Below are 14081 nucleotides of genomic sequence, written 5' to 3' on the forward strand. Positions count from 1 at the left end.
TTTTTTTCTGTGTACATTTTATTTTATACACATCTAACTATGGAAATTATTATTCCAAGATCTATTGATTAAAATGTACTTTTGTTCGTGGGAAAACTCCTTTAATGGAGTCTACATAAAATTGATTTTAAGCATATTCAAAAATCCTAAAAAGATCCTTTTTGTTCCTTTCACGGAAGTGTATAAATGGATCAATAAATACTGCTGCTTCCTTGCAGTATGATAGAGGGTGGTAGTTCTATAATTAATGGTTGCCTAATCGGCCTGTATAAACGATTATTGATGGCTGCTAGTTCCTTTTGTTCTCGTGGAGATACATGCTTGCAGTTTCGTGGGCCTGTAGAAGCTGAGAGGTTCCTTTTAAAGGTGCAATAGTATCAATAATAATCAATTTTTTATAGTAAAGTCTGATGATTTATGGATATAATATTTTTATACTAGTTAGAATAAAAAAATTATAATTACTGGTATAAATAAGTGGTTGAATTATTAAACAATATAGCTTTTTTGTAAAAAAAAAATAAAAAATTAACATTTTATTTACAGTTAGGTCCATATATATTTGGACAGAGACAACATTTTTCTAATTTTGGTTATAGACATTACCACAATGAATTTTAAACAAAACAATTCAGATGCAGTTGAAGTTCAGACTTTCAGCTTTCATTTGAGGGTATCCATATTAAAATTGGATGAAAGGTTTAGGAGTTTCAGCTCCTTAAAGGGAACCTGTCACCCCGTTTTTTCGGTATGAGATAAAAATACTGTTAAATAGGGCCTGAGCTGAGCATTACAATAGTGTAGTTTGTGGACCCCGATTCCCCACCTATGCTGCCGAAATACGTTACCAAAGTAGTCGTTTTCGCCTGTCAATCAGGCTGGTCTGGTCAAAAGGGCGTGTTGTCTTCCCCCAGATTTTGCGTAGTTTTCCGTTGGTGGCGTAGTGGTGTGCGCATGCCCAAGGTCCAGAATCCTCTGCCAGGGGATTTAAAAGAGCGCGCTGTTCGTTATTTCATTGGTGATCGGTGGGCGCGGCCATCTTCCTTTGGCCGCGCGTGCGCAGAAGCGGCGCTCTGCTGGCCGCGGCGCTCTGCTGGCCGCGGCTTCAGGAAAATGGCCGCGGGATGCCGCGCGTGCGCAGATGGATATCGCGGCGGCCATTTTCCTGAAGCCGCGGCCAGCAGAGCGTCGCGGCCAGCAGAGCGCCGCTTCTGCGCACGCGCGGCCAAAGGAAGATGGCCGCGCCCACCGATCACCAATGAAATAACGAACAGCGCGCTCTTTTAAATCCCCTGGCAGAGGATTCTGGACCTTGGGCATGCGCACACCACTACGCCACCAACGGAAAACTACGCAAAATCTGGGGGAAGACAACACGCCCTTTTGACCAGACCAGCCTGATTGACAGGCGAAAACGACTACTTTGGTAACGTATTTCGGCAGCATAGGTGGGGAATCGGGGTCCACAAACTACACTATTGTAATGCTCAGCTCAGGCCCTATTTAACAGTATTTTTATCTCATACCGAAAAAACGGGGTGACAGGTTCCCTTTAACATGTGCCACCCTTTTTTTAGAGGGACCAAAAGTAATTGGACAATTGTCTCTGTCCAAATATATATGGACCTAACTGTATTACAGATGGTCATGCTGCATTTCATTTTTTCTTATGTCAATGTGATTTGAAAAAGAAATTCTGGGACTGTAGTATTTTTAAGATGGGCCTCAAGTATCTGATTGGTGTATGTCCTACTACCATCACCTCCCATAAAACTCCATGTTGAGTTACAGAACTTTCAGTAACAAGCTAATGCAACCTCCTTACCTTTTTTCTTCCTTTGCTCTTAAAAACTCAGCTTGTTTTAAGACTTGTAACATCACAGATTCCATTGCCCCACTGTTTGCACCAGCCAATTTTCTTGCCGACGATCTCCGTCTTGTTGAAGTGCACTGTATATCTTCCTCAGGTCTTTCACAACTTATGGGGGTTACTTCAGCAGAGGTTTTCTCTCTCAGATTCCTCAAATAGAGAAAAAGATTTTTAGATTAAAAGAATTGCAATGCACCAATGTGTATAAAATATTAGGTAGTCGTTTAAACATCAATTTCCAAAACAAAAGTAACTTAATATGTATTCCTTCTAGGAGTCCTGTATTAACTCAGTATTGAATGAATGGAATTCAAATCTATAGCTGCTCTGTTTCCACGCGATAGGCTTTTGTCTGCAACACCACTAAAATATTAGGTTTTTTGGAACCCCCCTACTCCCTGCATTACATTTGGTCAATATTTCCTGGAATTAGGCTATGTGAGTATGTTGAGTATTTGATTGCAGAAATTTCGGCAATGTTTCTGCATCTCTAGGAATTTGTTGAGTACATGTGAGGATTCACTAGCAACCAGGCGACCCCCACATGTACTCAGCCTGGCTAATAGCTGTAAATCATTCAACTGCAGCGATGAAAACTTAATCTCCGAACACTAAAAGGACACCCGAGCGTGCTTGGGAAAACCCGAGCAACGAGTATACTCGCTCATCACTATTGTCAAACACTATGTTTCACAAGTGTGACCAACCTGTCAGTTTTCCAAGCGATGCTACAGATCGCTTGGAAAACGCTAGCATTCTGCAAGCTAAATACCCCAAAAGATGTTGTGCAATTTCTCCTGAGTATGCCGATATCCCATATGGGGTCATACTACTTTTGAGGCACAGTGAAAAGCTCAGAAGGGAAGAGGCGCCATTTTGGAGTTCAGATTTTGCTGGACTGGTTTGTAGGTGTCATGTCACACTGGAAGAGCCCCTGAGCTGCCAGTACAACAGAAATTCCCTATATATGAACTCATTTTACAAACTATACTCCCCAATGAATTCATCCATTGGTGCACTGATCATATTGACACCACATATGTCTCACAGAATTTTATACCATTGAGCGGTGAAGAAGGAATAATTACATTTCTACAACTAAAATGTTGTTTTAGCCCCAAGTTTTTAAATTTTTCTAAGTCCGGGGTCACACTAGAGAGGAATACGGACGAGGGAGAGGCGCAAAATCAACATATTGCACACGGACCAATGTTTCTCTATGGGGCAGCTTCCATCAGCCGTATATTTCTCGGCCGTTTTTACGGGCTGAGAAAATCACAGCATGCTGCGTTTCTCAGCGTAATGCGCAAAAAATTTGCGAGAAAAATACGGATTACACACGGACCATGCGTGTGACTTGCGAGAAATACGCAGCGGTGTTCTCTAGAAAAGCCGGCAATTCAGTGCAGTGTACAGTAAAATCACACTGACAGGTTAGAATAGACAGAATAAATGTCTACACATCTACTATATAATTGTCTAAGGCAGTGTTCCCCAAGTCCGGTCCTCAAGAGCCACCAACAGGTCATGTTTTCAGGATTTCCTTAGTATTGCCCAGGTGATAATTGTATCACCTGGACAGGCAAGCATTCAATGACCTGTGCAATACTAAGGAAATCCCCAAAACATGGCCTGTTGGTGGCTCTTGAGGACCGGACTTGGGGAACACTGGTCTAAGGGTATGTGTCCACGTTCAGGATTGTTTCAGGATTTGGTCAGGATTTTATGCAAGTAAAATCGTGACCAAATCTGCACCTGAGGTCACTGGCAGGTCACCTGCGCTGTCCTTACGTTTTTTATGCTATGTAAGGACATGCTGTGTTCTTAAAAAACGCACCGCATGTGCGTTTTTGCGGGAATTCCGCATGCGTTTTTTAATGCATAGTGGAGACGGGATTTCATAAAATCCCCTCCACTATGCTGTAACATCTGGACATTGCGTTTTTGACGCTGCGGCTCAACGCTGCGTCAAAAACGCAGCGTTTCCTGAACGTGGACACATACCCTAAGGGTCACTTCCGTCTTTCCATCCTTCTGTCTGTCTGTCACGGATATTCATTGGTCGTGGCCTCTGTCTGTCATGGAAATCTAAGTCGCTGATTGGTAATGGCAAAACGCCCACGACCATTGCCACGACCAATCAGCGACGGGCACAGTCCGGCGGCAAAATGGCAGCTCTTTCCTCCCCGCAGTCAGTGCCCGCTCCATACTCCCCTCCACTCAGCCCCCAACACAGGGTTAATGCCAGCGTTACCAGAGGGCAGTGTGACACACTCAGTTAACGCTGCTATTAACTCTGTGTGACCAACTTTTTACTATTGATGCTGCGTATGCAGCATCAATAGTAAAAAGATCTAATGTTACAAATAATAATAAAAAAAAAGGTTATTCTCACCCTCCGACATCGCCCGCTGTCCTCGGCAGTGCAAGCGGCAGGTTCCGGTGCCAAGGATGCTATGCGAGAAGGACCTGCCATGACGTCACGGTCATGTGACCGCGACGTCATCACAGGTCCTGCGCTCATACCAACCCTGGGACCGGAAGCTGCCGTGTGCACCACACACAGGCGCCAGGACTTCAACGGGCCTTCGGAAGGTGAGTGTATGTTTATTTTTTAGTTTAAGTCTTTTTTGCGTGGCTGCTATATACTACATGGGCAGTGTTATATACCGCGTGGCTGCTATATACTACATGGGCAGTGTTATATACTGCGTGGGCTGTGTGATATACTGCGTGCCCTGTGTTATATACTACGTCGCCTGTATTATATTCTGCGTGGCCACTGTTATATACTGCGTGGCCTGTATTAACGCATCGGGTATTCTACAATATGTATGTATGTATATAGCAGCCACATAGTATATAGCACAGGCCACGTAGAATTTGCTATATACTACATGACTCCTATATACTACGTGGCCTGTGCTATATACTATGTGGCTGCTATATACATACATACATACATACATACATATTCTAGAATACCCGATGCGTTAGAATCGGGCCACCATCTAGTCTACTATACAATTGTCTAAGGGTCACTTCCGTCAGTCTGTCTGTCACGAAAATCCCAAGTCGCTGATTGGTCGTGGCCGTTTTGCCGTGACCAATCAGCGACGGGCACAGTCTGGCGGCAAAATGGCCGCTCCCTACTCCCCTCCAGTCAGCGCTCACACAGGGTTAATGGCAGCATTAACGGACCGCTTTATGCAGCGGTGTAACGCATTCCGTTAACGCTGCTATTAACCCTGTGTGACCAACTTTTTACTATTGATGCTGCCTATGCAGCATCAATAGTAAAAAGATCTAATGTTAAAAAAAATAAAAAATCATTATATACTCACCCTCCGTCGGCCCCCCGGCTCCAGCCCAGGTCTTTCCCGCTCCTCGCGACGCTCCGGTGACCGGTCCATGCATTGCGGTCTCGCGAGACCGCAATGCACTCTTGGGACCGGAGCATCGGTAAACGCCTGGGCTGGATCCGGGGGGGCCGATGGAGGGTGAGTATATAACTTTTATTTTCATTATTTTTTTTTAACAGGGATATGGTGCCCACATTGCTATATACTACGTGAGCTGTGTTATATACTGCGTGGGCTGTGTTATATACTACATCTCTGTGCTATATACTATGTGGGCTGTTCTATATACACTACGTGGCTGTGGTATATACTACGTGGCTGGGCAATATACTACATCGCTGTGCTATATACTACATGACCTGTGTTATATACTGCATGGGCAGTGTTATATACTACGTCTGTGCTATATACTACATGGCTGGGCAATATACTACGTGGCTGGGCAATATACTACGTGGGCTGTATTATACGCTACTTGGCCGTGCTATATTTCTCTGCTGTATCTGTGCATCATGAATCGTGGTATGTGTAAGGCCGGCGTAACACTAGCGAGTTTTACGGACGTATGAGAGGTGCATAAAATACGGATTGCATACGGTACAATGATTCTCTATGGCCCAGCTCCTATCAGCCGTATTTTACGGCCGTAGAAAATCGCAGCATGCTGCGTTTGTCACCGTATTGCGAAAAAAAAAAAAAAAAAAGCCAATGAAAGGTCTGTGGGGGCGAGAAAAATACGGATTACACATGGACCAGCAGTGTGACTTGCGAGAAATACGCAGCGGTGTTCTATAGAAAAGCCGGTAATTCAATTGCCGGCTTTTCCTCTCTCCTTCACAAACCCGACATGATATGAGATGGTTTACATACAGTAAACCATCTCATATCCCTTTTTTTTTTTTTTTGCATATTTCACACTACTGTTAGTAGTGTGTATGTGCAAAATTTGGGCACTGTAGCTTGTAAAATAAAGGGTTAAATCGCAGAAAAACTGGCGTGGGCTCCCGTGCAATTTTCTCCGCCAGAGTGGTCAAGCCAGTGACTGAGGGCAGATATTAATAGCCAGGAGAGGGTCCATGGTTATTGGCCCCCTCTGGCTAAAAACATCTGCCCCCAGCCACTCCAATAAAGGCACATCTGGAAGATGCACCTATTCTGGCACTTGGCCACTCTCTTCCCACTCCCGTGTAGCGGTGGGATACGGGGTAATGAAGGGTTAATGTCACCTTGCTATTGTAAGGTGACATTAAGCCAGGTTAATAATGGAGAGGCGTCAATTATGACACCTATCCATTATTAATCCAATAGTACGAAATGGTTAATAAAACACAAACACACACTATTAAAAAGTATTTTAATGAAATAAAGACGCAGGGTGTTTTAATATTTTATTATACTCTTAGTCCACCTGAAGACCCTCGTTCTGAAAAAAAAGAAAAATAAAAAAATCAACAATATCCCATACCTTCCGTCGTTCAGTCATGTCCCACAATGTAAATCCATCTGAAGGGATAAAATCATAAAATTTTTTCCCCGATTTGACCCTTTATTTTACAAGTTAGAGCGCCCAAATTTTGCACATACACACTACTAACGTTAGTAGTGTGGAATATACATACTCCCCTGCCCCCAGTCAGCGCTCACCACCCACATAGCATTTTAGCAGTCCGTTAAACCGACTGCGTTACACCGCGGCATAACGCGGTGTAACGCAGTCTGTTAACGCTGCTATTAACACTGTGTGACGAATTTTTTACTATTGATGCTGCTATGCAGCATCAATAGTAAAAAGATATGTTAAAAATAATTTAAAAAAAAATAAAAATAAATGGTGCTATTCTCACCTTCCGCCGTCCGATGCGCGAGTGGCGAGGCGCCGCCAGCTTCCGTTCCCAGAGATGCATTGCGAAATTACCCAGATGACTTAGCGGTCTCGCGAGACCGCTAAGTCATCTGGGTAATTTCGCAATGCATCACTGGGAACGGAAGCTGGCGGCAGCCTCGCTGCTCGTGCGCATCGGTGGACGCCAGAGGGTGAGTATATAATTATTTTTTATTTTAATTTTTTTTTTTTTTTTTAACAGAGATATGGTGCCCACACTGCTGTATACTACGTGGGCTATGTTATATACTGCGTGACTGATATATACTGCGTGGGCTGCTACATACTATGTGGCTGCTATATACCACGTGGCTGTCTGTGTGATATAGTACGTGGGCTGTGTTATATACTACATGGCACGGGATTTAAACACCGCTTCAGTGATTGGTAGCTCACGGCCAGCCACAACCAATCAGCGATATTGGTGCGGTATTTAAACCCCACTCGCAGCGCGACGTACGTACATACTCTAGAATACCCAATGCTTTTGAATCGGGCCACTATCTAGTAGATTATATGTCATTGAGATATATATATATATATACACATACATACATACATACATACATACAGCTAGATAGCTTAAAAGCCGATAATTCAATTGCCTGCTTTTGCTATCTCCTTATCAAACCCAACAGGATATGAGACATGGTTTACATACAGTAAACTGGTTCAAATCAGTTATATTTTTACATGTTCCTCGCTAATAATGTTAGAAGTGTGTGAGAAAAATTTGGGAGCTCTAGGTGTTAAAATAAAGGGTTACATCACAGGAAAAAACTGGCGTGGGCTCCCATGCAATTTTCTCCGCCAGAGTGGGAAAGCCAGTGACAGAGGGCAGACATTAATAGCCTAGAGAGGGACCATGGATATTGCCCCCTCTCCCCCCCCGGCTAAAAACATCTGGCCCTAGCCACCCCAGAAAAAGAAAATCTGTAAGATGCACCTATTCCGGCACTTAGCCTCTCTCTTCCCACTCCCAAGTAGTGGTCGGATATGGGGTAATTAGGGGTTTATGTCACCTTGCTAATATAAGGTGACATTAAGCCAGGTTAATAATGGAGAGATGTCAATAAGACACCTATCCATTATTAATCCAATAGTAATAAAGGGTTAAATAAACACACACACACACACACACACATTATGACTGAAGTAGTTTAATGAAATCAATACACATGGGGTTTTAACATCTTTATTGTACTCAATCCAACTGATGACCATCGATCTTCTGAAAAAAAAAAAAACAACATCATCCCATACCTGTCCGCCGTACAGTCATGTCCCACGATGTAAATCCACCTGAAGGGGTTAAATAATTTTACAACCAGGAGCCTGCTAATGCAGCTGCCCCTGGCAGTAAAAACTGGGGAATGAATGGAATGCAGCGTCGTTGACTTGCGGTGCTGCGCCCACTGATGGCATAAACTCATATGAACTCTAGCGTGAGAAAATATTCTGAAAAATTCCCATGCTAGAGTTCATATGAGTTTATGGCACTAGGGGGCGCAGCAAAGGAAATCTAGTCCTGCTGAGCCGGACTCAAATATTTTTCTATTTTCCTTGATGTGAGGCCAGGGCGAGGCCAGAGTTTGAGCCCCAGGTGGATGAGCATAGAGCTACTGGGTGAGCTTGAATCAAGTGTCTATAATGGTACATTGCTATTTTATTTTTATCACAGGAGATTGAGGGCTTTGGTGGAATTGGGCTAGGTCGTAAGTATGGTTTAATTGAGAATATTAATGGAGTCTGTCATTTTTTCAACTAAAGGACTTTAATCTGGCTGTGTCTTTATTTACCATATAACTATAGGATTGGTAATGGATAGGTGTCTTATAGACACCTCTCCATTACTAAGCAGTGGGCTTGATATTACCTGACAAGACAAAGGTGACATCAACCTCACAAATATGAACCCGACTTGCCACCGCTACAGGGCAGTGGGAAGAGCCAGGAAAAGCGCCAGAATTGGTGCATCTAATAGATGTGCCTTTTCTGGGAAGTTGCGGGCTATTTTTTAGGCTGGAGGGGGTTAATATCCACGGTCCTTGCCAGCCTGAGAAAACCAGCCCCCAGCTGTGAGCTTTAGCAACGCTCGTTGTCAAAAATTGGGGGAACCCCAAGCCTATTATATATATATATATATATATATTTTTTTTTTTTAAACAGCATGGAGACCCCTCTATTCTTGATAACCAACCTTGCTGAAAATGACAGCTGAGGATTGCAGCCCCCACCTGTGAGTTATGCCTGGCTGGTTATAGAAAATACAGGGAAACGCAAGCCGTTTTTTTTTTTTTTTAAATTTATTTATAGCGCAGGTGGCGGCTGATGAATACTCCCATCAGCCGCTCCTGCTGTCACTGTTATTAGCAGTAGCAGCAAGGGTAGGCTGATGGGAGCAATAGTCCCATCAGCTGCCGCCTGCTGTCTCTTATTACTTAAATGTAACTCATCATTTTCCCTTGCTAACGCCGATCGCCGGCAAAGGAGGGGAGAATGATGAGAGCCGTGTTAAGCACCCGGCGCCGGGGGATCAGCGCTTACTGTAACACTTCTTCCCTGGCGCCCGTCTTTATGGTACTGATGTGGCACACAGATGCCACACGTGTGCTGCAAGTATTACATACGGACACTGACATCTCCGGTATAAAAAATATCAGGACGTGTGAAAGAGACCTTATAGTGTTATTTTTCTGTTTGGCTGCTGTCACACACTAAGGCCGGTTTCACACATCCTGGAAAAAACGGTACATGAGATTTCAGTGTCCGTGTGTGTACTACGTGCGGCACACGTGTAGCAACCATGTGCCGCATCAGTACCACACGGACGGTCACCGGGGAAGAAGTGCTACTGTAAGAGCTGCTCCCCGGCTGCTGGTGCTGAACGTGGCTTTCATCCATTGTCCCCTGCTCTGCTGGTGATCGGCGCAAGCAGGGGAGAATGAAAAACGCGATATGGGGTCCCCCTATGTTTTTAAACCAACCCGTCAAGATGCACAGGTGCGGACTGCTATTCTCAGGCTGCTAAGGGGCCATGGATATGTGCTCCCCAGCCTAAAACAGAAGCCCGCAGCTGCCCAGAAAAGGTGACGTCACTGAGTCTGTGCTCGCTGCCGGCATGAACTCCTGTGACCTCAGGACCGTGGGAGAATGCAAGTGATGCAGTCACTGTGACAGAGTTTGAACTGCCGTGACCTCACCACTTGCATTCTCCCACGGTCCTGTAGTCACAGAAGTTCATGCCGGCATCGAGCACAGACTCAGTGACATCACCGCTAGTTACTGAGCCTGCACCCGCGGCTTATCATTCATTCCCCAATATTTTACTGCCGGTGGCGGTCACATTAGCAGCGCTCCTGGTTGTAAACTGTACATTCCCCAGATATGGATTACAGCGTGGGACTGAGCGCTGGACAGGTATGGGTAAATTGTTGGTTGATTATTTATTTATTTTTTTTTTATTATTCTTACTGTGTGGTGTGTTTTATTAACTCTTTAACAACTGTACGATTAGTAATTGAGAGGTGTCTTATTGACACCTCTCCATTACCAAGCCAGCTTAATGTCACCTTACAATAGGAAGGTGACATTAACCCCTCTTTACCCCACTTGCCACCGCTACAGCGCAAGTTGGAAGAACCGGGCAAAGCTCCAGAATGGGCACATCTAATAGATGCGCCTTTTCTGGGCAGCTGCGGGCTGCTGTTTTTAAGCTGGGGAGGGGGGGGGGGCATATCCCTGGCCCCTTACCAGCCTGAGAATAGCAGCCGGCACCTGTGAGTTTTGCCGGGTTGGTTTAAAAACATAGGGGGACCCCACATCTGGTTTTTCATTTATTCATTCTCCCCTGCTCACGCCAATCGCCGGCAGAACAAGGGACAATGGATGAAAGCCGCGTTCAGCACCAGCCGCCGGGGAACAGTGGCTTACAGTAGTGATTCTTCCCCGGCGGCCATCCGTGCACTGTTCTCTGTGTGCACGTTTCGTGGCCCGTGTGTCCAGATGAAACCGGATATGTCTGCGTGTTTTGCACACGGACACACGGTCCGTGAAAACACGCTGGCATACACCCATTCATTTGAATGGGTCTACGTGTGTCAGTGTCTCCGGTACGTGAGAAAACCGTCACGACACGTACTGGAGACACTGACGTGTGAAGATGGCCTAAGAGACGCTTTTTGTTGCAAAAAAATAGCTTTTGCATCACCACGTTGTGAAAGTTATTATTTTTCCATATTCTGGCCCACAGAATCATGTGCTGTCTCATTTTTTGCGGGATGAGTTTACTTTTTTTGGTAACATTTTTGGGCACAACATTTTTTGATCACTTTCTATTCCGATTTTTGGGAGGCAGAATGAACAAAAACCAGCAATTCCTTATTTTTTTTTTTTTTTTTTTTTTTTTTAGGGGGGGGGGGGGGGGGGGGCATTTATACCGTTCCGTATTGTAAAATTGATAAAACAGTTTCTTTGGATCAGTACGATTACAGCAATACATTATTTATATCTTTTTTAATGTTTTGGTGCTTTTATACATTACAAACTTTTATAGAAAAATAATTATTTTTGCATCACTTTATTCTGAGAACTATAACTTATTTTTCCGCTGATGGAGCTGTACGGTGGTTTGTTTTTTGAAGGAAAAGATGACGTTTTCAGTGATATTTTTATTTACATTCAACTTTTTGATTGTGTTTTATTCCACTTTATGTTTAGCAGTACGATGATAAAGCATCATTTTATTTTTTTTATTTATTTTATGTGGTGCTCACTAAAGGGGTTAACTAGTGAGTTTTATAGGTCGGTCCGAACGCGGAGATAACTTTTAAAAAAATTTTTTTTTATAAAAATATTTATACAATTTTTCTTCACTTTTTTACTTTGTCTCACTATGGGACTTGCACTTTTTGCAGTCTGATCGCTTGAAAAGCATAGCACAGCAGGGGCTTTGCTATGCTTTACAAACTGTTAGCATTGCACTGATAAACTTACTACATCATGTTCTGAGCATAATCTAGCAAGTTTGCTAGCTCTGGTGACCCAGATGTCATCAAGAGGACATCGGGTCATCATGGCAACGATCGGCTCATTTTGACGACATTGTGGGGTGCACAGGGAGATCGGAGAGCAAAGGGGGCACCGCTCCAGCACAAAGTGCCGGGTGTCAGAATCAGCTGACGACCGGCGGCGATCGCACAGAGACAAAATTGCCATGACATATCCATACGTCCAAGGTTGGTAACTACCGGGTGATCTGGACCTATGGATACGTCTAAGGTCGTAAAGGGGTTAGAGCCTCGTTAGCCAAACGACCGATCGGTCAATAGATCTCTCATCCGATTCCACCACACATAGGAATGCTGAGAACTCCTGCATGATCTCGGAGAGGTGCAAAGTCAGACTCCTCTGGACGGGGCTCATCACCTGGAAAACAATGGGATGAGCTAAAGGAAATAAGACAGGCTGGATCCTTCTCTACCCCATCATCATAATCTGTTGGGGAAGAATACAGAGACACACACATATACAAGCGTGCAGCTGATCCCACTGACAGGTGCAGGTCTGAGTGACCTTAGTCTATGGTGTATGGGGGGGCTTATATGCAATGTTAGCAGACTTTCCCATTATTGAGATAGGAGATTACAGTTTCTATGGATCTATGGATATGGATTTGTATGTAGATGGGAGGAGCTACAGGCAGAGCTCCTGTCTCCTATCTACATAGAATCTCATCAGTAGCAGCTGCCATCTCCTATCTCAGTAATGGGAAAGTGTCTTCACTGATTACAGAGTTGACCTCAGAAGTGAGATAATGACTAGTCAGTCCTTGCAGAGAAAGAAGCAGGTTTTTCTGATAAGATTTATTAATAAGTTGCTAATTTTCAGGTGTGTGATTGCGGTATTAAACAATAATACTGGCTGCCCCGTGGTGAAGCACAGGGGCCACAGTGTAGGGGCCACAGAGCTGCGCTCACCTGGACAGCAGGGACAGCTTCTGCTCCAGCATCAGCTCCAGCTTCTGCGCTTGCCTGGACAGCCAGTGGTCGGCGCCATGGAGCTGGTAGCAGCCCTCCAGCATAGTCCTGAAGTCTGACACGAAGTCCCCGATAGCGCGGTACTGACCCGAGGAGAACTTCTCCTCCATCCTCAGCAAGGACATGGAGGGCGCAGCACGACTGCTGCCGGGTGAGGGCGGCCGGGGCTGCTCGGTACCGGCTGCTCCATCCTCCGTCCGGGCAGCTGTCACATCCGCGGGCACCTGCTCCACTGGCGCCGTCCCCCCGTCCTCCGTTAGCGGTGACACACTACCACTCTGCACCCCGGCCATTCCGGAGTCCCTGACACGTCCAGCTTCGCCCCGCACTCATTCATCCCTCCCGTGTCCACCGCGGGAGCAGGAACGGCGCTCACTCCAGCCACTAACCGCGGATGACGGTGTACCGGAAGCACTGAGGTGCGCAGCTATCACTTCCCTGCTGCCGCTGTCCCGCCTACCTCAGCCCTACGCAATTCGACGGGAAAGTGCCCGAGCGACCAATCACAGAGGCCGGTACAGAGGGCGCCGAAAACGGCACGAGAGGAGAGAGCCGATTGGCTGACCATACAGCTGTGTGCGCACGGAGGGCGGCTGGCTCCGCCTCCTAGGGTAGGAAGGACAGGTAGGAGATTAGACGTGCTCAGCCCAGGTCCGATGGATAATGTGTGTCAGTAAGAAAAAGACAAGAATATACAGAGAACTGGTGGAGAGGAAGAACAGGAATAGCCACCACCAGTGTGAGACCATGCAGGCAAAAATAATATATAATATGTATAGTGTCCACATAGTTACAGTCATCAAATGGAGTAAATTAGTAAATGGACATATACAGGATTAATAAAAAACTTTACAAAAAATGTAAAAAGAATTTCATCATAATAGTAAGAATATCTGCACACATATGCCAAATGAAGTGTTTATGTACCA

General features: G+C 45.0%; 1 protein-coding gene across 1 annotated transcript in view; it reads right to left on the minus strand.

The window, feature by feature from the left end:
- The window catches only part of BRD10 (bromodomain containing 10), a 56717-nt gene extending 43120 nt beyond the window's left edge, over nt 1-13597 (minus strand). Inside the window, exons 1-2 of the mRNA XM_077249178.1 lie at nt 13093-13597; nt 1826-2020 (exon numbers count right to left, since the gene is read on the minus strand). Coding sequence (XP_077105293.1) covers nt 1826-2020; nt 13093-13445 — 548 coding nt within the window. The 5' untranslated portion in view covers nt 13446-13597. The remainder of the gene's footprint in view (nt 1-1825; nt 2021-13092) is intronic.
- Between the last annotated feature and the right edge of the window lie 484 nt (nt 13598-14081).

This window comes from Ranitomeya variabilis, chromosome 1 (genome assembly GCF_051348905.1).
Source record: "Ranitomeya variabilis isolate aRanVar5 chromosome 1, aRanVar5.hap1, whole genome shotgun sequence".
Taxonomy (NCBI): Eukaryota; Metazoa; Chordata; class Amphibia; order Anura; family Dendrobatidae; genus Ranitomeya; species Ranitomeya variabilis.